The following is a 27853-nucleotide window of genomic DNA, read 5'->3' as shown; positions in this document are numbered from 1 at the left end:
AGCGGAAAAGAGTTCATGCATTAAATACCTGTAAAATGATATTCTTCTAGTAGATTTGAGCCAGGGAAAAAGGCAGAAACTTAGCAGCACTTCACGGCATCACGTGGAGCATCCCACAGGGAACACAGTGCGGTGCCATTTTGCTGCTTCCTGAATTGTCAGTGGGAAGGAGCAAGGCTCTGGGGCCTGGGACCTGTGCAGTTTAATTTCTTGCTTGCTGAGTGAAATGAAACAGGTAGCTCAGCTTTTTATGACTTTCTTTTCCACCTGTAACAGGAGGGTAATGCCCACCCTAACCCTTAGCTTGGGCATAGTAGTATGTGTGTGAATACAAGGAAGCCAGAGGAAAGGTGATCTTTTAGAGGGAAACTTTTACTTCCATTTGCAGCGGGATGCCACAAATGAATGGATGAGATGCTCTTGTGTTAAAGAGAAGGGTCTGCTCCTTCTCAGCACCCTTGGACAGTACAGCTGGATCAAATGTATTTGAGCTTTGTCAACATTAGTAAATTGTATGAAACTATTTCTTGCTGGGTTAGTTTTTGGGTAGCGGTTGCCTAGGAAGTACTGTTTAATGCTGAGCTGCAGCGCACCTTTTGGAGTGGGCTTGCTTGATACCAAAGTGATCGTAATGCAGCACGTCCAGAATGACCCAGGTTTAGTGCTAAGAAATATTATTTATTTAAAAAAAATGAAGACATCTTAGATGACGCCAGCGAATGACCATTAACCATATTTGTTTTTGAACAATAAATTATGACGTGGAGCATCACGCCTTTTTGCAAGAGCTTGCCATGTTCGTGTGCCTGGGAAGACACAGGCAGGTGCAGTCCTAACCCCCCATCTTCCCAACCGTGGTCTTCAGCAAGACGGTGTCCCCACGGGGCAGCTCCGGCATCCTGCCCCTTCCCGGCTCGCAGCGGAGACCTGCGAAGGCCCATGCGGTTTTGTTTCATGGTTGGTTTTTAGTAGATGGACTTACCCCAGTGAGGCTGCCTGCCCCAAACCATCCCTGGCCATACTTAGTGTGAGAGCAGCATTCCTGGGGGCTGCGGATCCTCTGTTGGGAAATGACAGACCGAGAAATGCTGTTCATGCACAGGAACAGGCAAAACAATATAAATATTACTTCATGGTCACAGAGGTATAAGTAGACTAAATGCTAAATTTCAAAGTACTCTCTTACAGTTTGTTCTTCATATCTTGCGATATTTCTTCAAATTTTTTGCAACTTATATTATCAAATATAAAGCAGGTTTTGAAAGTTTAAAAACCTACAGTAGAATTAATTTTACTTGGATTAATTAGGAAAGAAGGACTTCTGAATTGGTATGGTACAGTTACAATATTTGGTCTCTGAATTTTTTAAAAAACATGAGTTTCACAGTATCAAAAGTGCTCATTTAAAAGAAATGTAGTGTAACAAAAGTGATTAAAATTGTTGCATTATTGGTTATGAATAATTTAGTTGATGTAAACCAGGTTACTGCAGCATTTAAAAAAATTGAACAGTGCTCAGTTTACATAATTTCTCTTCATTACAATAAATATAAATAAATTTACAAACAGTAATACTGCCTAGCACAAGAATAGACAGAAGCACAATCTACAGGACTATAAACAATTCTATTTTTTTAATCCTAAAAAAGGCATAACTCCTACAACTTCTAGCCAGTGATCAGTTTAATAATTCAGTAGTACCACTTCCTTCATGGGGCAAGGACTTTGTTTTTAAACCTTGATGACAGCTGTCTGCTATAGATTTGACTTTTCATTTTCTTCTTTTCCCTCCTTTTTTCCTACCTCATGAAAATAAATTAAAAGCCAGTTATGTCAGAAAAGTGTTAGTGTTGCAAGTATCTCCAGAAACTGCATGTGATCTTTGTTCGAGGGCAAGAGTTATTTGACAATTTAAGAAAAAGATGCATAGTGTGTGATACCCCGTTTTAGACTCTAACTTGGTGCTGACCAGAGCACTGTCTTGTGTTCACCTCTGTGTGTGCAGTGATCAGTCAGTCCAGATCAGTGTCATTAACTGTATTTGCCTTAACTGGACTAGTTTCTAGCTCCGTTACATTCTAGTAAAGGTTCCTACTGACTGATGCCTTCCAGGTCCTTCTTACAAGCTCACCAGTCCTGTGTCACAACTGTTCACGTCCCTTCCTCAGTCTTGGCATGGGTGGAAGGGATTCTACTGGTCTGATTTTTATTTTGGCATCACGTGCAGTGTCCCAGTAAATAGCCAACACTCTGCAAGTGTCTGCAGGAGGAGCTGTTTTATTGCTTTCATGTTCAGATTTCAAGGGTCAGAAGAAACTGGCCCTGAGTTAGAGGTTCATGGAACGGTGCAAAGCTTAGAGCAGAGCAATGGGTTTGTTGCCTTGGGTGTTCATGTACTGAGCTGACGCTACGTTGTCCAGCGTCGTGTAAGTCGTGTAAAGGCCTGTGACCTGCAAGTCTGAGAAGGAGCGATCGCTGCCACTGGAGACGGGGGTGAGGCCAGGAGTGCCCAAGTCACAGTCTGAGAAGTGGAGCGGGGAGTTGCTGAAGGCACCCAGGGCATCGAGGCTGAAGCTGTCGTCTTTCATTTCCTCCCATATGTTACCTTTAAAAGATGAAATTCCAGTCACAACAGCACACCTGGCCTACCCTAGCTCTGTCTGCGCAGGGGCTCAGCCCATACCTGGAGGGCTTTACCTGCTGCTTGGGGGTGGCACCTCTTGTCGTACAAAAGCAGCAAGAGGCTCTGGCCCCTAAGGGCTTCCAGCAGGAGCCAGGACCTTTCCTGACAGCATTCCCCTACCTAGACTGTGCTAGCCAGACCCCTCTCCCCAGGCTGGGCATCTCCGTAAGACCCAAATTCTGCTTTTACAAATGGGGAAAAACTAAGGCACAAGTGGAGCTGTGGTTCCCAGGGGCAGAGGGGGATGTGGTGTCCTAAATGCAGTTAGCTGGGTGTTCTTGCTTGTGTCTACTGCAGTGCCTGCACTTGAACCAAGAAGGCTTTCCCTCCTCACACAGGACAGGATTACACTGAGGAAGGCCAGACTGCGCCAGCCAGTGCCCAGCGTGAGGTTTTGGCTCGGTTACATCCCGCCCCAGCACATCCTGCTGAGGCCCCTGGTTGCATGTTCAGTTGCATACTGTGCTCCGCTGTGTGCATATGCAACGCCATAAGTGCATAAACTGTGTCCTCTCCCACCCCAGCTTCCTCCTCCCCTACCTTGCAACGCAAAATCCATGATGCTTGGGTCAAGCGCGTCCACCTCTGTGCTCATGTCTGCTGTCGTCACGTTCAGGAAGTCTGGAGGTGCGCGGCCCAGAGGGTGGTGGGGAAGAGGGCTGTGGCTTATGTCAGGCAGAGTATGGAGAGGCGGCGTTTGGGCAGGCGCGGGTGAGTCTGGGGCGATGCGAGCCTGGGTCTGGATCTGGTGATGCAGGGGGATGGACTGCAGCGAGAGCGTCATGATCGGCTGGGGCTGCAGCTGGGAGACGGAGATTCGGCCTTGGGCTGCTGCCATGTGGTTCAGGGTAGGGACCTCAGACTCGGCCTGTTTATCGGCCCGCCTGCAGCTCTCAGGTCTGTCAGTGATGAGCTTGTCTAGCTCCTCTGCGTGAGCAATACCCATTCCCGAGGGAGAAAAGAGAAAAAGTTTAACCCGTTTGTTCAAGCAGGGCCCCATCAAAGCATTTCACCAGTGAGCACAGCCGCATCACTACACTGTAACACTGGAAAAGCAGACAGTGTCTTTCACTGCCTGAGAAGCAGCACCGAAGGAAGGCTTTGAATGCTCAGAGAGCAAAGAAATGCCATCTATTTCCTTGTCCTTAGCCTTAATCAACTTCTGTGGTTAGCCCAACTGAGCCAAAGAAATGATTGCATGAGCAACCAAGCCACTACCAACGATAGCTGACCAGCAATAGCTGAACTAACGCATCCTCGTTAGGTATCCTGCAGGACGGGATGCTCTGAACTCTGTTGTGTCTTACATAAGACTTGTACAAGAACTTCCTGACAGCTTCACTGAGACTAGTTTTTAAGCAAAGCAGAACATTATTTAGCTTTGACTGTGTATTGCAGATTTCTCAGCAAAAACTCTCATCGATTTTGTCAATATTGAGTTCTTGAAAGCTTCAAAAATATGTATCTTTATAAATAAGAATTTTACAGAATAACAAGCAAAAAAAAAGTGTTAAAATGTGAAGCTGTTAAAACTAACATTGGAGGTAGCACAACTCCTTAGAAGGCCCTGGATGTGCTAGTTATGTTAGTATAGGGGGAAAAAGACAATCCATTCTGAAGTTGGGGATGGATTTATACTGAGAACCTCCAAAAATAACTGTCAGCTTTTTTTTTTTTCCCTCCTTGCCTCTCATACAAGTAGCTAAAGCATAAACCGAGCCCTACCTGGGTTAGCCATGCTCCTGTGAATAGCAGCTAAGTCCTTCCGCTTCCACTTCTGCATCTCCTCTTCCATCTTGTCGATCTTGGCAGGGTTGAGAGCCCACAGGCATCCTTTGCGGGAGGTGCCACTCATCTTGTTCTCCACCTTCTCAAAACACTTATTCAGGGACAGGTTGTGGCGCACAGAGTTCTTCCAGCCATCAGGTGCTGTCTAAAGGACACAGAAGGATGTTAGTGAAATAGGCACAAAGTACGAACAAAGTATTTGTGATGTTCTGCTCTCGCGTTTGAGGTTTATGCATACCTTGAAGTAGGGAAAGTGCTCCTTCATGAAGCTGTAGATCTCGCTCACTGGGAGACTGCCCGTTTTGCTGTTCTTCAGTGCCATTGCAATCAAACAACTAGAAGACAGAGAAATTCAGGAAATAACAACAGGTTGTATGTACTTAGCCATCACGCCTTTTTCTGGTCCAGCAACCTTGTACCCATCTCTGTTAAGACACAGACACCTGGTTGATTGTGCATTTCCCACAGTGCTTTGTTTCCCCAGGGAACCTTAGTCAGTCAGTTTTCAAGTGTTTGGAAGTCACCCTGTGATCCTGCAGATTTTACTGTTTCATGTGATTGCTCTACCTCTATGCTGATGTCCAGGGACCAGTTTGTTTGTTCATTCTGCCCCCCACCAGCTGCAGCTTCCACAGAACTCTTGGGTTAAGGATGGGGTTTTGTTCCCTTCAAAAGGAACCAAATACTCTTGTAGTACCACACCTGCAGCATTTAAAGCCATCCCAGCACAGCCTGGGCAACACACTGTGCTGCTGTCTGCTCACCTGTACGAATAGATGGGCTTGGGGTAGTGCTTGGGATGCAGTTCCTGGGCGGAGTGGGGAGCCAGGCGAGGCTGCGAGTAGTGTGGCTGGGCCCCATAGGGCGTGTTGTAGATTGCTGCTGGGTTACACTGCGTGCAGGAGGAAAGAAGGAAAACGTCAGATACAGAACGGCCAGGGGCATGCAGGTTTTGGGTTTTTCTTCTTTTAATAGCATTCTAGACATTATCTTTGCAAGCACTTTAAGACAGATCACAAGCAAGTAACAGTACCTGTTGTGTGCTCTGTGCTATGGCAAACACTTGCTGTGAATGAGGAGGAGGGAAGAGCTGTTGCTGCGTTTGTAAACTAGGAGATGGCTGCCCACCTACAGCGTACTGACTCATCTGTTGAGATAAAGACAAGAGATGTGTCAGGCTTGAAATTACTAGCATCTTTTCGTAATAAGTGTCACAATAATAACCATCAAGGCCAACTCTTACATTTGCTCCATGTGTTGAAATAGAGTTCAGTCCAAGAATTCCCTGTGGCAGGCTGGCCTGGACATGAATCATTGCTCCAGATGCTCCTGTCGAGTGCATGTTGCTTGCCACAGGACCTATTTTGGAAAAGGCAAATGTAATGAATGTTCACATGAAAACACACTTCAGAAAAGTAGGCTGATGTTCATTTTTAATGGATGCAATTGAAGACAGCTAAGCTCTGGAGTGGATAATCACACCTCTATAGAGCTTTCCATCCCAAAAGAACCCAGAGTATTTCGCAGATTGCAAAGATGACATCAGCTGCTTCTAAAACTTGTTATGCAGGGAGAGAGAGAGGACTGCTGTTTAACAGTCCACAGTGGTGTTACAGACGTAGCATCTTGCAAAAGAAAAAAAACTGTTCAACTTGATCTGTACTGTAGAAGGATTTCTACTCTAAAGCAAGCAAGACGATATACTGTGTGCGCTCAGCAGAATGCCTTAGAGACCAAGTGTGTTTACCTAAAGGATGTTCGTGAACAAAAGAAAGGTGTTCAATGAACATATGCTGTAAGGCTCTATGAAGCAAACAAGTATGGGGTAAATGAGCTGCTCTTAATTTTATCAATGTTGAAACAAACAGGAAAGATTAATTACGTAATTCCAAAGCTGTTGAAAACCTCTGAAATGCAAGTCTTAAATACCTTGGCCCAAGCTCATACAAGACAGCAGCAACTATGCTGAGGAGAAAAGTCAATCAGATCCTAAGATCTGTGTTGTGACTGCTAGGGCTCTCTGCCTCTTGAAATAAAAGAAATACACCAATGATGTCCTCATCGGAAGACAAGAGGCTCCAGATCTTCTGGCAGGAAGCGAAATATAATGTACTTAAAATGAATCTACAAATAGGGAAGCTAATACATGAGGAGGAAAAGAAAGGCGGCAGCAGGCTGTGTCATTTAAATAGCAGCCATTTAACATCTCACAGTTTACCTGTCTGCTGTAGCATGGCATTCTGGGCGCCAAGGCTAAAATCCATTCTTCCACTGGCCATGGGTTGTAACCGAGGAACATCAACAGATGTCAGCCACGACAGCGACTGTAAGTCACTGGGGAGGTCATCTTCACTCAGCTGCGAGGGGTCAGAAGCTAGGAGTCTGGAAAACAGCAGGAAAGGTTAGCAAGGAGCAGAGATGCTGCTGGACTGTCCCTGGTAGGAAGCAAGATGACTGGGATGCCTCAGCTCCCACAGGCAGCAGGAAAATTGCATCAGGCTTGGGAATTCAGATGTGACCTTTTGTTTCACAGCTGATGTTTACTTTTTGATCATGAATTCCTTTGTATGATTTGAAACACTTTACTTAAGACTTATTGAAGTGTTTCTCTTTTGAACCAGGACCAGTTTAGGAGTCTGTTCTACACAGGTCTGCCAGTAACTAATACAGCTGTGAGCTGAATGTTATGCGATGCCTATTTCTCCTCCGGAAAGAGACCTATGTCTTTTCAGGACTGAGCTTTAGAGACTGAATCTGAGTGTTTTACATGCAACTTTTTCATTGTTTAAAACAGGGAGGAGAAGAATTAAGGCAGTAGTTCCATTGAAGTTAAATTCATCTGAGAAACTTGAAACCTAATGGAAAAACAAGTAGAAGAATCTAAAAAGGTTCTTTGTCTGTTAGCAAATGGATACCGCAAGGCCCAGTTTGACCAAGTTGTTCAGATGACGTAGCAACACACTGCACATGAAACTTAAGACTAGTGCAACCAGTTCCACAACCTTAAAAAAAAAAAAAAACTAAAGAAAACTTGTCATGCAGTATTTGTAGGGGAAGAAGGCATGAGAACCTGGAAGAGAAACTGCCTCGAAACAAATCCAGCTGATTCATCATTTTCACATTTATCACGAATTTCCACTTGTTTGGCCTCAATGTGGAAGCAGACTATCAGGATTTTTAACATTACCGTTTTGCGCTAACTTTGAAATCCAGCAACCAGCTAGCCTTGGAAGAAGTTTCTGTGCCTGGATCCTCAAGAACCTGTATCTACTGCTGTCTTTGACACCCAGGGAGAAATTTTCCCAGCAACTGTATCCCTTTGGTGGAGACAGAAGTGGAGATTTGCTGCATAATCAAAACTTTGCAGAATGAACTCTTGGTCTCTCCCATTCCAACACATGAAGTTATTGATATATAACAAGGATCCATGGCGCATATGAAAGTAATTTTTTTAGTCAGTCTTTAGGTACTAAATAATTAGAATGAGGAGCTAGTGACTGAATACACACCACCACCCAGCCTGTCTCGAGCTGGCAGAGCCAAGGCAGAATTACGACAGACTTTGTTGGGTTTAAAGCTCTACCTCGACACGTTCTGCATGCTCCAGCCCATCTGTCCTTGTTTTGCTTCCGCTAGAGTGTGTGATACAAAACTGAAATATTGAAATATATTTGCATTACTCATAAGGTCCTGTGTATTCAAAACTCCAATTAAAGTCAAAGAAAGAATTATCGCAAATGAAGGGCTAAACTATTTTTACATACGTTAAACAGTATTATGAAAGTCATCGTGTCTTGAGGAGGAAAGCACTATTTGGAAGTTATCACTAGATAGCCCAGGGTAAGCCCAAAGGGATTCAGGTCCAGAAAAACATGTTTCTCTTTCAGAAGAACATAGTTCAGGCGGATGTTGTTGATTCTGCTTTTAAAGCAAAGGCTTTAAAGAGCGCTCTCACACATGCGTTAAAGACAGCTGTGTGGTGCTAATATGCGTTCATTGCCAAATGACGGTGTAGAAGCATTAAATAAATCTGGTCTCTTGCTGAAGCATCTTTTATGCCTTACATGAGTCTAAACCAGCTTAAAAGAACAAGCCAAAACTCTAGTGCCTGGCTGACCAGGAGCTTTCAGCTCCTCTATTCATGACTTCCAAAGCACATATCAAAGTTCCCCAAACTATTATCTGGGAGATCTTTAAAGCAGAATGTAATTTATTTGTTTGTAAAAAAGATTTTAAAAAGGAGGGGAAAAAAAACCCACGAGCAGGAGCCAAAAACTCAAATCCTGGCCAAAAACATCTTCAAGGCTCTCCCCCAGCCTACCCTGTTTTCTTTCTCCTACTGTAGTTATAGTGCAATAATTAGCATTGCCATGGTTACCACTGTTCAGTTATTTTGTGAGGCTCGGGACTTAAATACATAAAAAGCCCATCAGGTGACCGCGCTCCCGGCCCGGAGATTGGCTGGATTGGAAGTAAACAAGAGCATTAAATGGTTTGAAAACGGGGCGGCTCATGTCGCTTGCAACAGTTGGCCCCATTCTCCGGGAGCCGAGACCCCATTGTGGTGCGAACGCCGGCTGCCCGGCGGCACGTGGCCCCCATTGTTTCGGGGATTCTCGCTTAATTGTTTCCCCCCCTCCTCCTTTTTACAAACTTCACATTAATCTGGGTGAGCGACAGCCGACACACAACACGCACACCCATGCCATCTGGCACCCCGGGCCCTGGCAGCCCCTCCGGGCCCGCCGGCCTCGCCAACAAGCGGCGGGGTCAGGGGGCGGCGAGGGTCGGCACCCCCCGCGCACGCCGCCTGTCACTGCCAGCCCCCGCCCTCGCCCCGCCGCCCGCTCCCCTCGGGGACCCACCGTCCCGGCGGGACCTTCCCACGTTCAGCTTGCCGGGGGCAGCTACGGGCCTCCGCTCCGCGTTACCCTAGGCGCACCCCCGGCGCGCTCTTTGGAGGGACCCCGAGGGCTGGCGACGGGCTCGGGACGGCCGGATGCCACCAGAAACCACCCGCCGCCCTCCTGCTTCCCAGGTAGCGTCAGCATCCAGCAGCGCAGCCCGTTCGGCATCCTTGTCACGCACAACCGCAACCGCGCGACTCCCTCTGCACCGACCGCGTGGAGCCAACCGCAATGAGGAGGCGACTGCATTTCTAACTTCATACAGTGGTCATTAAGCTCCAGGTTAAACAGATATGAAGAGGCAGTAAAAAATAATAACTAGAGAGGGTGCACAAGCCAGCTCCTTTTCTAAGACAAACGTGTTTTCTTCCCTTCTCCATCCTAGCCCAGCGTGGTTGGAGTATGAGCTCACAGCTCTTCTTAAATCACCTCTGACCGGCCATTTACTCTGTTCTGTTTTTTTTTTAATGGTCTCATTAGCTCCCCATTGATAATTGGGGGAAAAAGTTTATTTAATCAGAATAAAATGAATATTTCACGTTAAACGATTACTCTTCAGGTTGCCCTCCAAACCAACACTTTAATTTCAACAGGCTTAAAGAAAGAGACGGTGCTTAAAGTATGCACATAGCTGCCTGACTGTGGTGTTTTAAATGCCCAGGTACGTTATGTAGTGTAAAACCAGCTTATCTCACAGCACACAGGCTGAGTGCGCATCCCGCTTTTACTGAAAAACACTAATCTAACCGTCTCTGGAGAGAGCGCTGTGCACAGTAATACCTAGCGTTTTAATCTCACAGGTTCAATCTTTCTGACCTGAAAAACTGCCTGTGCCAAGGCCAACTACAAATATATCAGTACGTACTGTAATATCGCATACTTCGCCTCTAGTCCCCTGCCCCGTCCTGTCCGTCCCACACTTGAGGGTGGCCACGCGGAGTCAGGGCTGCTGGCCTCGGAGGGGTGTGCGCAGCCCCGGCACAATGGGGCACTGTGGTAAAAGCAGCCATTTCCTTTCAATGCATGTAAATGAGATAAATAGTGATACGCTATAATTAATGCACACCACTGAAAATGTCCCCAGCTGCACATTCCCCAGGGCTGTCTGGTGTCTATGCTGAACTACTAAGCACCTAGGCATAAAAGGTTACCATATGTGTAGTAAATATGTTTTTTTTTAAAGATGTGGTGAAATTTTGCAATCCCATTTTTACCCCTCTCTTTTCAAATCACTACAGAGAGAGAGAGAGAAAAAAAAAATCTGTTTGCTAGAAAGGCAAATGCACTAGTAAGAATCCAAATGACATCAAGGATTTACGTCTCAGTTCTCATCTACGTATCAGAGGCTGCTGGCCTCCTCTGAAAAGCGCTTTGAGATCTAACGATAAGTGATACAGAAATGCTGAATGGTAGCATTAGTCATTGCTATCTGCTCTATCACACACTGCCCAAAATATTTAATCAGGGAAATAGATCTTGGCCACCAGCCAGCCCGCACAACCAAAGTTTACACTTCCAGAACCAGGAGAAGTATCCATCGAAAGGAATTCCCTTTCCAGACCTCCTCCTGCTGTGCTACAGACTCTCCTGCCCTGCAGTCACTGAGAAATTGGACTTCTGCATTAGTTGCACCTCTAACCAAACCCACTAGAACTTGTCAACAGCGCAAAAACATTTGTTAAACCCATCTAAGGCTAGCTCTGTTTCCTTTCAAGTACATACTGGTGGCACATTTGCTATGTAGGAACAGTTAACTGAGGATTGTAAGGGGACACTAACAGTAAAGCTAGCTGTATGGAATGAAATTCATTTCTGGCATAGTCTTGCAGAAGTATGCAGCTAGCATCAGAATTGAATTTGGATCTATATCCATAGCTCTGACTTTACCATCCTTTCTGACGCTGAGCTGTTCGGGTTCTAACATTACTGCAGCAAACACCATCACACTGAACCATCTACTTCCACATCTGCAAACTCCAAGACGAACATACAGAAGCTGTAGGACAAACTCATCACTAGAGAGTTTAGGAACCATCTCTTCAATGCTATTGTAGAAGAGGCTGCCAAACAAGTGTGGTGAGACTAGAGGAAAGCTTGGTAATGACAAGCATGCCCTAAGATATTTTATCTCCAGATAGTTTAGACACTAACTGGGGGTTCCAGTTTCTAACATGGTATCTAGAGTTACATATTCGTGTGTATATGGCACCATTCACACTTCAGAGGACACTGTCTGCTTGTTTGTGCTGGAGTCTGTCTCTAGAAGACGTAAAGCACTCAAGCTGGCTGATGTTGTAGGGTGACTCTAACGCTACAGGGTCTCCCAAAGGGATTGCTGCGCGATGGCAGCTTGCGATTAAGTTTGTTCTAAACAGAGTCAGGCCGAAACATTATGGTCACATTTGGCGTAGTCAACTTCAACCGTACTGTTAAGTTGTCCCTCACTTAATGGACAATTTTTATTACTGTTGCCAGTGCTGACATCTGAGCTTTTTGCCTATGCTTAAGTAATACAGCTGTTCAATAGCTAGGAGTAATCAGGGACAATAGATTCTTAATTAGCTGTTTGCAATGGCTTATCCAGTGTGAGTGACAAATGGGAAGAGCCCTATGAAAACCTCTTCTTGAAGTGATTATGAGAAACTGTTTTCTTTTGTTTGCGATTACATAACATCCTTAAAACAAGCACAGTGATTTCTTACACGTAACACAACACATGGCAAATATTTGTTTTGCAATTCTTCAGCTGTCTCCATGGTGAGAAGTGCTCTCCGTCTTGCTAAAGGAGCTAACTCTGCTGTCTCCTTTTGCTCCTCGTTCCATCTGTTCTGCGCTTTCCCTGTACACACTTCTGGTCCCCCTTTCCTCCCTTGCAGGTGCTTCCCTGCACTAGGCTCTGTTTTCCACACTGTACAACCATCTGCCTCCTTCCTCCCCGTTCCTATGGCGGTTCCTCTCCTGCGTACTAGCCAGCAGCTCTCCTGCTCTGCAGGTTTCAGTCTCTGACTCCATTTTTCTCTTTAAAGTCACACTGCCTTTCCAGTCCCAGGCTAGTAGCCTGCCTTTCTCCTTCCTCCCTGTCTTCAAGCTCTTCTAGTAATATCTGGGGTCACTGGATATAAGAGCAGAAATCAGGCAGCTTTCCAGGGACAAACATCAACATCTCTCATCAACTACAGCTTACAAAACTTTGGGTTAGATGAACTAAAGCTAGTAAGGAAAAAGGAAATAACATGATTACCCTGTCAGGTGTTGCTGTTCTCCTTTCCTTATGCCAGGGTTCAGCTGAGAAGATGATTCTCCAAAAACCTCCTGCAAAGATACTTATGCTCTAACAGAATTGGCTGTAGATGTGCTCCTGGAGACTTTTATACATTTCAGCTACGAGTTTCACAACACTTCGTTACATCATTTTGGTATGGGATGAGGGGAAACTGCATTACAAGTGACCTACGCGATTTGCTTAAGCCTAACAGGAAGCGAGCAGCCATGCCAGCCCCGAGCTCCCAGGCACCCGCTCGCTGCTGCGCGTCACCCCGCAGCCATCCCTTCCTCCCGCGGCGTAAGCTTTGCCGTAAGCAGCCAGTACCTTACTCTACAATGTCTTGTTAAAAAACAAAAACAAACAAACAAACAAAAACCCCTCTGACTTATGTCAAAATAAACTTCTTGATGCAAAAATGTGCTGAAGTAGCTGGTGCTATATGAGTGTTTTCTGTAAGAGACATTAATGTTGTCTACCTGGGAAATGTTTTTTCCTTCAATATTGTCTCAATTGCTGCTTGCACGGAACTGATTTACTAGCCTAGGATCTTATGTGGTTATTTACACCAGCATTAAAGCAATATAAGATCTACTGCCCTTTGCCTTGCACTGTGGCGAGCGCCTCTCGCGCTTGCATTAGCTGCTGCTGCAGTCATGCAGCAGTCCTGCTCTTCACACACACGAGACTTTGCTCATGGCAAAACGAGAATGTGGTGCCGTGAACACCTGCGTTTTCTCAGGAATGCTGAAGAAATCCAAATCCCTTTTCTGCTTTCTTGTTTTGAACTGGAGGTCAAGCTCTTTTTAGGAGGTAATCTACAAACTCAGTTCTGACTTCCCTAGAAACAAAATGGTCTCAGAAGCTCACAAGAGAGCGTCTAGATACAAAACAGCCATTTCTAGCTCCGCCAGTAACTGCAGGACAAGTTGAGGAGCAAGGACCACAATATTTTATTAATACCGATTAGCACATTTCAGGAGCCGCATAGGAAACAGTTGAGCTAATCCACTTAAATCAATCCATAGTGGCCTGAGTTTGACTGATTCCTAGGAGGTTTCTCACATTTTTTTGAAAGAATGAAGCAACTACTGCGATGAAATTCCTCCGACACATCGAGTCATTATCTCACTCCCTGTCAGACACACATGGTGTCAAGGGAATGGACACTGACATTTTCTTCAGGAACAATTACGGTTTTGTTAGTTATGCATTTGTACCCTTTTGTCTGCAGACGTTTACTCCATGCAAACTCCGGGACTCCATGTGTCCCAGCACCGACTGCCAGAAACCCTGAGCTGCGGCTTGCTCTTCGGGAACCAAAGTTCAAAACCGGATGCGAGACTACCACTTAGGAGAGCTAAAACATACTATATGTAAGTTGTAAAAGACAAAGACTTTCCACCTTTTTCACCCCTGTAATGCAGCCATGTCTAGAACATATGGAATACAGTGGCTGTGTGTTTTAAGGGATTTATATACATGACTAAACTATATACATGACTAATGTTCACAGGTTTTCAGGTATTTACTGCCAAACCTAGGGTAATTGCTGAATCAGTGCTTATCAAAGAAAGTAAAATCATGACTGCTTAGGACAGGAAGTGAAGAACATCTTGCATAAAGCAATTATCATGGCAGAAATTTAATCAGAATATCTAATGAGCTAATAAATATAGAGCTATTTATTTAAGAACTACAGGGACACTTAAAACGAGATGAAAGGCAAACATAACCTACTAATATGTTGAATGATTTATGGTTGAGTAACAACTCTTGACTAGAATGATGTCTATTTAAAACTTATTTCCAGTCTAACATGAATAGAAAATGCAGTGCAAGGCCTTCAAAATACTACATAAGGCTCCTATCAACTGTAAATATATAATAGTAGAAAGTTACAATACAATAAAGAAAAGAGTCTTTACACAAAATGCCAAACTGCAGAACATACAATTAATTTATCTAGCTGATCTATGCATTAACTTTGCATCGTAATAAAAAGGAGTTATTTCTTCAAATAGAATTATTCATTTTAGTTAGTTATGTCTTTAAAAATATAGATGTCATATCAATAGATAGGGTACTGATTTGATTCTTTAAATTTGTATTTTCATATATGCCAAATAATCGATAGCAAGTTACTCTTTATTCCCTCTCTAATGGCCTGTTTTCCATGCCATGATTTATGATATAACATATAATAAATCGCACATGACTGTACATAGTTTGAAAATGGCATAGTGACTGAGGAGAAAAGCATGCTGTTGTATTTTAAAACCAAGGATGCTGGAGACAGCATTAGGAGACAACAATATTAAATCTTCTTTGGGAGAGAATTTACAGGTATGTCCCAAATATCCATCGATGTTATTGTCCTTGGCCAGGCCAAAGGTAAACTAGTATTTCTTATTTACTTCTCATCCGCCTCATCCTCTCATCTGTCTTGCTAAAGACGTGCATATTAAATCTGATTCTGTACTTGTGTACATCACAGTAGATCTTTTACTTCTCTTTCATCAGTTATGACTGTTGAATTAAACTGGACGGCCAGATGATACATTGCCAAGTTCAGCAGAGAATATTGTTTGAAGACTACAGCATTCCTCAGCTGAAAAACTTTATTTCTCAAAGACAAGCTCCAAAGCTACTGAAGACCATGGGAGCTCTGTGCTGATTCAGTAGTCTGAGTTGGCTCCTGTAACTTACATAGCTTTTTGCTGAAATAACCACAAGTGCACCATTGCATAGTAAACTTGTACTTTGCCTATTGTTTTGATTTAATATCAAAATATTTGCACTAAAATGTTATATTGTTATTATTTATAATTAACAAGAGTAAAGTGTTAAGGGTTTACAAATACCAGACTGTTAAGATACTTTGCCTTTATTCCCTGAAATGTAGAACAAAACCTTTAGAAATATTTGTCACTACTGCAGCTATGAAAATACCAAAGGCATACAGTATTTTCTTTGGAATAGTGAGAAAAGCATCTGCTAGTATGAAACATTACTTTGCATTGATAGCTAGACAGTGACAGCTCCATAAGAAGGTAGGCGTCGGGGAATATAGAACGGCCCTTAATCATTCCTAGACAGTATAATGTTTTATATCCCACAGCTGAATCCATGGAAAAGATACTAGTCTATAAACATTTTATTATTCTGTCCTACCCTGGACTTTGCATAGCAGTCTAATTCTTATCACTACTCTATCTGCTATGTCAAATTTACTATAGATACTTTGGAACAAGAGAGCTTAAAGATGTGCTAAAATCAGGGAACTTTTTTTCCCCTCATTTTTTTTAAACAGAAAATCCCATAAAATTTGAAATGTTATGCTTAAACTTCATGACAAATTTATGGTATTTATTGATTTTATCCTCTGCTTACATGCACACACGCGGTCTCTTTTGAATGTTTCTTTCTGTACACTTACTGGTAAGTCCGGTCCCCTCTAAGTCCAACTGTCCAACTGAAAGACTGAGTGAGACAGAAGAGTATTCTCAGCACAGTCCCAGCCTCCCACTCACTAATTGGAGGCCATTCCCCATTTTGTGGAGCCTTGATGCTCCCCCATGGAGAACTCGGGACTGTGGGTTCCCGTCTTGGACTGTGGTGACAGCAGGAGAGTAAACAGAGCTGATAGAATTTGACAGGTCTATTCTTTTCTTAAAATCATTCAGTCTAAAAGATTTTCTTTTACATAATCCAAAGTGTTTTCTCATGAAGTAGGACAAATACGGCTCTGCATTTATGGTGCAATTCAGATTTTATGCATTTTTATCAGAATTTGCCACTATTAAATGAGGTCAAATAATTAACTTTAAAGCTACATTAAAAAAAAATCACAACTGGGATAAAAGCTTTAGAGAACTGGGCTCTCTACATTAAGAATGTTTAGCAGAGAATTAAAAGTAGTTTTAAAAAGCAGCTGACATCCAAATAAAAGAAGAAACTCTTACTCACAGTAAGATAAATCCTATCTTTCTCAAAAAGAGTGGTTTTTTTCTGCAGCTATGAGTTAAGAATAGTTCTCTCCATAATAAGGGTCTTTGTTAAGGTTGTATGTTCTTCAGGGCACTAATACCGACTTATATTTAAGTACCCAGAAGTCTCTCTCATACACACCCTTTATTAAATACTGAATAATTTCTTTACAAATATTTACATTGCCAACAAAGTGTCTAGAGCAAACAGTGCTTTAGTAAACAGCAAAACAGAGTTCCACAAACCTTTCTCCACAGTGCCTTCAGGGAGTATAACAAATCACTTGTTGAGCTGTAAGAGGCTGCAGGGCAGCGTTTGCATTTTGAACAGAGAGAGGCTGATAGAAGAATACCTGCAGCCGACCACTTTTACCCATAGAAATATGGGAAAATACCCTCAGGCTGGGAAGGAGGTGATAGCCTTCCACTCCTCATTTTAAAACAAACATACAAAAAACCTCTTGTACTGCGAGAGCCGGGTCGTGTTCTGCTCTTATGTATTTCGTGGAACTTTGCATCATGTGACAAGACGTAACCTAACTTAACCCAGTGCACTGCAATTCGTGCACAGCTAGCTCGTGACTTCCAGCAATACTTTTAAATGATAAATGGATATATATTGCTATAGGAAAATCAGCAGAGGCTGTTGACAAATCTAGATTTGTTCCCACTGATGTTAGGACTTTTACACAAGCCAGTGCTTTGGAGTGCTAAGTAATCACTTGTTTTAATGGAAATCTCTTCTACTATCTATTGAGCATGATTTAGGCTTTTCCTGACTGCTTCGTATCGATGCAAAATGTGATCTGAAAGTGAACTTTGAAGTAATTACTATTTAACAAGAATAGCCTTCTCTGTCAACACTCGTAGAGCAGAGAGAGCACTAGGTCAGCCTGAGGCTTTGAAGGAATATTTATCAAACATAATTTAGTAACAAAATACTTTAAAGAGGGATATTTGTAAATGAGCAATGCATTGTAACCAATCGCCAGCTTAGACATCTAAACTAGAGTGGAGAAAAAATGCAGTTAACTTTTTCTTAAGGAGAATTTCTATGTGCTTGACTTTTTCAGGAAATCGTGAGAACCGTTAAGACGACATCGGTCGGCGGGCTGCGACAGCGCGGCGCTCGTTTCGGGCCCGACGGACGCCTCACCTGTACTCCTGCGGCGAAGGGTGGTGGTTTTGCCCTGCGCTTCTGAGGAGTCCTGACATCATGGACGTGATTTCACTTTCTATCATGTCCTTTGCAAAAGACGCACAGACACACACAAAAACAGGGAAACGTTCATGCAGGGATGCAGTAGCTATCCAGCATTTCAGCAGGGCGAAGGGAGAAAAATGCTAAATGTGAAATGCCCGGACGGGAGGAGGATAGGACCGAATGTACTTTGTTTTTTCCCCCCTCCCGGTCAGCGTTTTTATTCAGGCCACGGGGCGACCGCAGAGGTTTCGCCGGGGCGGGAGCCCCCCCGGACGGACCCGCTCCCCGCGGTGGCGCCCGCAGCGCTTCCCGGCGCCGCTCAAACGCCGGGGCCCGGCAGCCGCGGGGCTGGAGCCGGCGCGGGCGGCGCTCGCCCGCCGGGGCGGTTTCTTCAACGCCGCCGAAAGCACCTGAGGCGCCTCGAGGCAGCGCCTGGGGAACCGGCACGGGCCGAGCGGCCCCGGGGGCAGCTGCCGGGACGGGACGGGACGGGACGGGACGGGGCGAGCCGCCGCCTTCCTCCTCCTCCTCCTCCTCCTCCTCCTCCTCCCCGGCCCCCCGCGGCGGAGGGCGGCCGCGCCGCTTCCACAAACCTGGCGGGCCCGGCGCGAGCTCCGCGGCTGCGGCCCGGCGCGGGCGGCTCCCTCGGCGGAGCGGGGCCGATGCGACGACGGCCCTGAGGGGAGCGGGCGCGGCGGCTCGCGGCGCTCCGTGCGGTGGCGGCGCGGCGGCGGGGAAGGAGGGAGGGAGGGAGGGAAGGAGGGAGGCGGCGGCGGCGGCGGCTCCGCGGGGCCCCGGCCCGCCGTGACTCGGCTGCGCGCCGCGGCTCCAGCCCGGTTTTAAATTTCCCTCGCAGGAGCTGTCCAGCCTGGAGCATGCGCGGGCGCGGCGCGGCGCGGGGCCGCCCGCAGGGTCAGGGCCGGGGCAGGGCGAGGGGAGCGCGGCGCTTCCCGGCAGCCGCCGCCCCCCGCTTCCCCCCCCCCCCCCCCGCCCCACGCCCGGGGGGACTTGGGCATGATTAAAGCAAACGTATTAAAAAAGGGGGAAAAAAACGGCACTTGGTGCAACTTTGCGGAGTCGTTGGCACCCGCGCGGTGTGCGGCGAGGGCGGGGGGGGGAGGAGGGGGGGGGCTGCCCAAACCGCTCCCGGGCTTTCAAACGCGCTGCGGCAGTTTGAACGAGGGGGGCGGATAAAAGCACGAGGGGCGGCCGGAGCGGGGGGGGGGGGGGGGGCCGCCCCGGGGGACCCCGGCTTCAAACTGCCCGGGGCCGGGCCCGGCTCGTTGTCGCCGCCGCTCGCGGGTCGCTGCGGCCGGAGCCGGCGGGTCCCGCCGCGGGGGGCTCGCTGAGGTGGCGGCGCGGCTCCCCCCGCGCCTCCGCCGGCCGCGGCGGCGGGAGGGGGTGGGAAGGAGGGCCGGGACCCGCCTCTCGCCGCTTCCCCGCCGCCGGGCCCGCGCCTCGGCCCGGCCTCCCCGCCCTGCCCCGCCGCGGGAAGGTGCCCGGGAGCGGCGGGCCGGGAGGGCCGCCCCCCCCCCCAGCCGCCAGGCCGCTGGCCCTCAGGCGGGCCCGGAGCCGGGGCAACCCCAGGGCCGGCGGCGGGGCGAGCCGCCCCCTTCCTCAGGGCTCGCTAGAGCCGCCGGCCGGGGGGAGCAGAGGCTCCCCGGGGCCCCCTGCCCCCAGTGCGGGTCTGGGAGACGCGGGTCTCCGCAGGGCCACCCAAAATGGGGGGCGAGGAGAGGGGGCGCCGCTTCCTCCTGGGGCGGCGGCGGAGCGGGGAAGCTCGCCGGGGCGGCAGCGTGTCGCTGCCCTGCTCCGCTCCGGGGCCACGCTCCTTCCCCGGGTCGGTCCGACTGGGCCGGCACCGCCGGGCGAGAGCCGGCGGCCTTCCCTGAGGGCCCGGAGGCAGCGACGCAGGGAGGCCGGGGCAAGATGGAGGCCAGGGCCTCCGGGGGGGAGCAGGCCGCAGGGTGCCAGGTGCGTGCAGGCACACTTATTTCAATATATTAATATGTAAAGAAAAATAGGAAATACAAGAAAAGTTGTTCGTTCTGCCAACCGTACCTCTGCTTCCTCTTTCATCAGAGACTTTCCAAGCGTGGTGCACAGATCAAATAACGAAGCCTAGCAGTCAGGTAAGGTGAGGACAGTGTTACTGCCAAACAGCAGAAAGATGGAAGTGAAATGGCTGAACCAAAGTCAAACCCCGCAACAGCAGAGCAACAGCCCCAGAAACCACTGGCCTGGACTTGTCAGATCTTTTCCTGAGATAGTTTACCACAGGAACCTGGATTTTTTCCTCGTACAAGCCCATCCTCAAGTCAGGTACATATCTTACTTGTCATAGAAAGTGCCTGTATGTAAAAGCAGTGGTAGATCAGTGAGAAACCACATGCTTTTCAGTTTGCATATAACATAAATGTGGACGTACTTCAAATGAAAATTCAGAAGAGCTCAGCAGAAATTTATTTGCTTGGGCTTACCATTTTATCACATGGTATATGGGGGATGGGACTTGAAGACATGGGAGATCTTTTCTCCTGCTCTTAATGAGAATCTGTTCAGTTTAATGAGCATCAAATCTCTCTCCCTTAATTATAATCAGTAGAAATTGAGAGTAATCAATAGTTCTCAGCATCCAGGCCTTAATATACTAGGCACATCCAGAGAACCAAAAAGCAGCATAAAATATAAAGTAATAGTACTGCTATAGCCTAAGGTATGGAGTATGCATAGTTGCAAGTATTCACTAAAATACAATGATATGCTATGCCATTTTCATAACTTCTTACAAAGTCGACTTCACTTAGTGTCTTTATATACCTATGTTTTAACTTAAGAAAAAAAGCATATTTAGAATGCATTCCTTGTAGCCATATATTTGTAGGAGGGGTAAAGATAAAACATGGCATTTCTTCTGGAGTGTCTCATAATCTGCTTGAGCCATTGTATTGAACTTTTCGCTTGACTGGTTTCCTTGTAGTAGTACATTCACTGTTAAGAATCATTTCTGCCACTGAAGTGATTTGCATACCTCCTGCTTGGAAGTCCCACATGGTAACAGGTAAGGAGTAGAAGGGTGATTTATACCCATCTTGTTCACTAGGGGAGCTTAAACTGAAACGTGAAGGGATGAAGAGCTTAGTTTTCCAGATACTAAGAAGAGCACTTAACAAGTGGCAACAAGAGAAGTTCTGATTAAATACTAGGAAGAAAGGTTTCACAGTGAGGGTAATCAGATATTAGCACAGGGACACAGAGGTGTGGAGTCTCCATCCTTGGAGATACTCAGAGCTTGAGCAGATGGGGTCCTGAGCAACCGGATCTGATTCAGCCCTGCTTTGAGCAGGGGTGTGGACCACCTCCAGAAGTCCCTTCAAACCTAAATTACTCTATGACGCTGTAACAGTGACATCTATTACCCCTTGGAAAACACACATAAATGTTTACAGGCTCAGATTTTCATTACTGTTAATCAGAGCAGGGACAGAGTCTCCCCATTACCATCTAAAAATGCAGTTAAAATAATCAAACAGCGTTAAAAACAGAATTTCTCCAATAAGCAACTGGCTTCAGAGGTCACCATGTATGCTTTTGCTGTTACTCCCAGACTTTTTTCAGAAATTCCTTGACTGTTCTGTGGTATGTCTTACCGGCTTTAAGTGTGAAGGCAGGTGAAGTTAGTTTTACAATGCATATTAGCAAAAAAAAAAAAAAGTTTATTAGCTATTTCTACCCCTTCAGTTTCTATCTAACTTATTTTGGGGCATCTAAAATCACATGTAGCCTTTAAAATAACATAGTGTTCAATGATTAAATTCTTCCTTTGTTTGGAGTAATTGGATTGTAACAAATAAATAATGAAATAAAGCAACAGAGCCAAAAGAAAGATTTGCTTTGTAAAAGCATTGACTTCCTTGTATGTGAATTTCTCCTAAAATTAGCTTGAATTTCTATATCCTTTAAGCTGTAGTAGCTTGCTTTGAATGCTGAACTGAATTTATTTTGCTACCAACTGAGGTTATTGTAAAATATCTTAATTTTATTTTCCCCTCTCTCAAGTTGTATTTTAAGAGAGAGGTCCAAAAAGGAAAGGGAGATTTGAGGTACCCTCAAAAGCAGGTATTTATGAGCATTCCATCTAGACTTTGACCTCCGTGTGCCATCTAGTCAGAGTATAACATCAAAATATTTCCTCTACATCAAAGCTGTTTGGTCTGGGAATTGCAGTTTCTATGTTCAGTCTGGCATGACTGAAAAGCTGCTACATGTTTCCTCATCATCTTTTCTGTTGAAGGACATTAGAATATCCTGACTCTTTATCTTCTTCATCTTCATAAGGCATGATTTCTGATTATAGTTATCATCCTTCTTCGTTTGAATATCTAAAATGCGTGGAGAAAATAATGATGCGCATTAAGATCAGTGTCTTCAATTTACTGAAATGGGGTGCTGCTAAAGCAGTGAGTGCTTTTTAAAAAGGAATCATTTTGTTGCCCACTTCAAGCCAGCTTTGTTTTATGTGAAAGAGTAGATTCTCTGGCTCCTCCTTTATTTACCCAGTGCCTTTACAATTCATTCCTTCATTCCCCTCAGTACAAAACCTAAATATTCTATTTACATTTTAAACTGCAAATTCTCAGTCCCTGATCAAAACAAGAAGAAATTTGTTCTTCATCCTCCTACGAGTACACAGATTTTAAGTTTGTGTGTGTATTCTTTCCCTCAGAAGTAAAAAACAGAGCTATTTCAATTACTAAAAAGGATCTTTTCCCAAGACACGGGCATTCATGTCTAAATGAAACTAATGTGAAAATGGACTCTGTACAAATCATTTTAAATACAGCAAACTTCACAAGCTTCCTCCTTTTATTACAATGCAGCAGCACTGACCGTTTTTTATTTTATAATACTGTATCGTAACAAATTATACTTAAAAATCATTTAGTGTGAAATTGCAGATTAATCCCATAGGGATGGGGTTTTAGCACTAGTCTCGCCACTTGGGAGCATACAGATGGTGAATCTGAGTTTTACAATAGGCACAATCACTGATTACATGCATGGATGTAACGGACAAAAAGGCCCTCCTCGCAGCTAAGGTAAGGCAAATATGCTGGAGGTCCTAGTGCCTGACTTCTTCAGAATAAACTACATTTTAAAATGCCTTTAGCTTTGAAAAGTTTTATGATATGTATCACAGACAAAAAGAAACCTGCTTTATAAACCCTTTGGGATTTTTACTTTCTAAGGAGATTACTACTTTACTTTTTTATTTCTTTTTTTTCCTGTATTGCATCTTTAAGTAACAAACAAACTGATTCCTGTGGTAGGAGTTTGGCGGCTTCCATCAATGTCCTCGTTGCTAAAACTAATGCCTGCTGTTCTCTATTCAGCAGGGAAAAAGTTGTCTCACTCTGCATGAAGCTTGGCCTGTAAGAAATTAATCTTTATCGTCATGAAGATGATATTGCTGCCCAGTGTAGCCATGAATTTAAAACTGCAATCTGACCTACTCGCTGATTTTAATGTCATAGTCTTAATACTTAGGAACAAAATCCATCATACTCAGTCTGAGCTTATTAGAGTAAGCATGTCATGGTAAAGAGAATCATCTTTTCTCATATCCCAACTTAATTTGTTTAAACAGGCGTCACTTTTTAGCAGCAGTAATAGAGTGATCAATGCCTCAATGATTTTACAAATTATGCAAGATCCAGTGTTCATGTATGTGCTATTTTATGCATAGATACTTTCATCTGATTGTCACAAATTTTCATTTTCGGTTAGAAGGGAGGAGGTGAAATGTATACTAGTATACTTGAAATAGGAATACATTCCTTGAACAATTTTATAGACACTCTTATTACAACAGAGACCGATTGAGATTTTGTTTTTAATTACCTCAAAGAGTTTTAAAGTATAGAATGTAAATACAAGTTAGGTTTTGTTTGTATTATGGACTAAGATGTAGTTTTAGAAAATAGTGTTATTGAATAATGCTGAAGTTTAGGAAAAAAAAACAGTTGTGGATAACTGCTCTATTTACCTCAATTCATCTCATTGTAATTATATGTATCATAGAATTGCTCTAAAATATTAAAAACTATGCAGTTAGTGTGTAGCCCCTTTTGAGGCTGAAACCTTCTCACTACTGTATATTTACACAGTGCCTGGAAAAATGGGCCTTATGCTTCTAAATGCCACTGCAATGCAAATAATACATAACCATTATTATATGTGCTTTAAGAGCTGGCAGAGCCACAAAAACACAAAGCCTGACAATCTGTTCATAATTTACCCACTTAAGCTTAACCATTGCTGAGTTTTATCTTTGTGAGTGGACTACAAGAATACTTTGCCTCGATATGTGTCTATTTTGGGGCAAAATATAGTCTATAGATAGTGTAATTGTGCACTCAGTGGTTATTATATAAAATATTAGGAAGCAAGTGTTGTGACAAGAGAACTCTGATTGGCTGGCGTGTTTTCCAGCACTTCAAATGTCCAACATAATTGCCCTTATCGCAGTCTGTTAGCAAATTTTAACCCTCAAAATGTCATTAAAAAGAAGGTGATCTCTGAGAAATGTGATTTTAGTTTATTTTTACTCAGCCTCCAGCAAAATAATTACTTGCAGAAATACAGTGTCTAGTACAAGACCACAGAAACGAGAAGAATCAGGACTGAGGCTAAAACTGCTTCCCTGAACCATTGTATTTTCTGTAGTTATTGTGTCATATAATGACAGTTAGTATCACCTATATGGAAGGTAATGTCTTCTATACTTAGATGTATGACTTACAACATGTAGGTATAAAAGGTTGGGATACAAACTTCCTTTTTAGTGTGAATTTTGAATAGCCTGAATTTGTGAAATTAAAGCATAGCCTTGTACTGCGTAAGGAAAAGTATTAATGCTTTTATTTTACATTTTGGAGGTGAAATGTATTCTTTCAAAATTCACCTTTTAATTCAGATATAATGTTGCTGGCTGGTGGATATCATTTATGAATGTAGCTAGCAATTGAAAGAGACTATCTCAGAAACAGGGCTGCAGACGAAATTGTCAGTTTTGGTCCATTTATTGCTATTTTGTAGAATACAATTTGTTTACAGCCAAAGAACATTAGAGAGTCACGTGTAGATCTCATCTATTTCCTTGCTATAATAAGGAGCTTTTCCAAAATAATATTCCTAATAGTTTTGATCAAATCTCCATGGACTGCATGGCACAGGTAAGGATAACAAATGCTTTCATCCATACCAGTTTTCACATAAAGTTTTCCCATTTGTAGGTAAAAAGTTAGGAAAGAAGGCAAATGGAAACCTTTCTGGCAACCCTTTCTGGCTGCCTGCTTTCAGCTTCAGGCGAATGTACAACTTCTTGTCATCAGAGCAGCAAGCGTAAGTTGAGTACTTAAGCACTTCGGGAAATTCGTCTCTGAGGGGCTATTCACTGCCTCTGTTGGTGGCATTGCTGAATCTTTAGCCCTTGGAAGAGTAAGTCAGTTGCTTCACACAGCAATAGACACCTGGAGCATAATGATTAGCTTCAGAAGGAGCTGAGCCTAGTCCACCTTGCTTCTTAGCAAGGCTGCTGTAATGTCTAACCTTGACATAGTGGAATTAAATTTGGCCAGGATGTTACTCGCTGAGCCACAGAGAGAGACAGGAATCATCTGAAGATCACAGTCTGGCCACACGAAAACTGATGTTTGTTACGTAGAAACACAGTGAAAATACAACAGCTGAAGAAAGGCCAAAGACTACTTTAGAATTTAAAATTTTGCAGAACTCAAGTCTTCTTGATCCAGGGGCTAAGGATTACCTTCATCTCTGATAAGGTCTGGTTTTGATTGTTACCCTGTATGTTGTTGCACTAGTCTTATTAACCATGGCTAGAAATACTTCAAGTAGAGTATTCTTTAAGGTTTCTGCAGAAAAATGTTAATAGCAAATACACATTTTTTTTCTTGATTTCTATTTCTGCGATATTTTCAGCATATAAACAGACATTTTCATCTCAGACAAAAAATAAAACTTGTAGGATGTCAGCGTAATACTGTTAATGTGTGAAGCCCAAATACAATGTGGTAAAGGACAGTAGACAAAACTATCATGATCTGGGACAGAATAATTGATTTCCATTTTCTCTGTAGCTTCTGTGAATTTTAGGTGAATATATAACTAGTTCTAAGCATGTATCAAGCCTCATAAAAGCAAATCTACTTTCCTGTCAGTCATTCACGAAGACTGATTGTTTTCTGGAATTTCTGGTTCTGAGTATGCAAGTATTTGCACAACTTACCGTTACAGGTGGAAGTATCCTACAGAAAAATATCATTATGATGATTCCTATGAAGTCAGTGAGACTATTCATATGAGTGTAGATAAGCATGTACATATTTATCTAAGGATCTAAGACTGACATTTAAGATCTCTGCTGTTAATAAGGCCATAATCAATTTAGCATAGGCAAGAAGTAGTCACTTCTACTTATGAATAGCTTATGCAGCAGATATCTTGCTACCTCAGCATCTGTGTTCTAAACAATATCACGTTTTAGACAAGTGTCATTTCATGTTTACATGACTCAGAAATCTAATTAAACCATTTCTGCACCTTCCCTGCACCAAAATTCTTAATTCCAGTAATTAGAAGACACCAAAGTAAAGGCACGCTGTTTCATCAGATTTTAGACTACGAGACTTAAAACTAACATTTTCAAAAGCATTTCATGGTTTGAGAGAATGGTCAATTAACCTTGAGTTTCCTGTGGGGAACCCTGCAAAGAACTGTCAACAGTTCAGTTTAGAGAGATTTGTCCAGTGACCTACAAGGCCACTAAGTTCACGAATGCATGTAACAGTGTCATCATAGATTTGTTTCCTGGGTTACTATCGCAAGAGAATAAACCAATTGTTTGGCAGTTTCTGCTACAGTACATAGGTGACCAACTGAATGCTGGGAAGTGCCCCACTGCTATGATGTGCTCCAGTATAGCAGTTCGAAACTAGAACCACTCAACAGGAAAAAGAAAATCTCCGGTATCTTCAAGATGAATTATGTGGCTCTTTCTGTCCTCTCCATAACACTTTTTTTAAGGTGAAGCCAGGGGGAATGCATAGGCTGCCTGCTGAGTATATTTTGAAACCTCTTCAAATGTTAGTGTAAGATAAATATTTTATTATTCTAGTGGTGACAGTCTTCAGATTTAAATGATAGCAACATTTCCCTTTTTATTCCAAATTAAGGGCATCCTGTAGAGCAATAGAAATTTATGCACCTGCTCAAGAAAGCCAGTCTTAACACACTCTGAGCCCTTTAGGAAAGATTACACCGTCAAGCTACAGTGGCTGCATCAGTGGCCTGATTTTGTGTTGAAACTGAAAAGAAACTCAGAATCTAGTCCTGGCCATTGAAGTCAAAAGAATCTTTGGTTTCACGAGGGAAGCAGAATTAGCCATAAATAAAATGATCTTCTCTGTAGGATTTGATACATGTAAATGCAAACTGAAATCTAGCAGTTGGCATTTGGCTTTGCCTTTACTTCAGTGCTATATAAACAGGAGTGTAGCACCACTGTGCAAGCTGAACGAAGAAGTGATTTTTTTTCTTTATTCAGCATCAGAATGTTATGCCTGGCCAACTTGGCAAATGGAGGTTTGGTGTGTTGGTTCTTTACTGGATGCCAGCTGTGTGGATTGTTTTCAGCGCTTTCCTACACAAGACATTAAATGCTGTGTATGCTTCTATGAAGTTAAGTATCTAACTTATAAATACCAGGCAATTCTAAATTATAACACGGTGCCATAGGCTGAAATGAAAGTAGTTCAGTGGCATGAGAATAGGGAGTTCCTATATTAAAACTGATTTTCCTGGCTTTTGTCATTTTGTCAGACCCTTACCACTTAACTTTCACAAGTGTTGTCAGGGTTGTTACTTCATGATTGTAACTGTCTTTAGTAGTGATACTTCAACTTATCCTATGTGATGCTGCAAATTTGAAAGTTTAATATA

General features: G+C 44.0%; 1 protein-coding gene across 1 annotated transcript; it reads right to left on the bottom strand.

Annotated features, from left to right (window-relative positions):
• Positions 1–648: 648 nt before the first annotated feature.
• On the bottom strand, positions 649–18128 carry FOXN4 (forkhead box N4). Its single transcript, XM_064521887.1, has 9 exons — positions 17786–18128; positions 6690–6853; positions 5715–5830; positions 5505–5618; positions 5236–5363; positions 4710–4806; positions 4409–4616; positions 3224–3610; positions 649–2605 (listed from the first exon to the last, which is right to left on the bottom strand). The coding sequence occupies exons 1-9, from the start codon at positions 17869–17871 to the stop codon at positions 2355–2357; spliced, it is 1551 nt and encodes a 516-aa protein (XP_064377957.1). The 5' UTR covers positions 17872–18128; the 3' UTR covers positions 649–2354.
• Positions 18129–27853: the final 9725 nt, after the last annotated feature.

Source organism: Dromaius novaehollandiae, chromosome 17 (genome assembly GCF_036370855.1).
Source record: "Dromaius novaehollandiae isolate bDroNov1 chromosome 17, bDroNov1.hap1, whole genome shotgun sequence".
Taxonomy (NCBI): Eukaryota; Metazoa; Chordata; class Aves; order Casuariiformes; family Dromaiidae; genus Dromaius; species Dromaius novaehollandiae.
The sequence above is the reverse complement of the archived record's forward strand: the minus strand, read 5'-3'. Positions and strand labels throughout refer to the sequence as shown.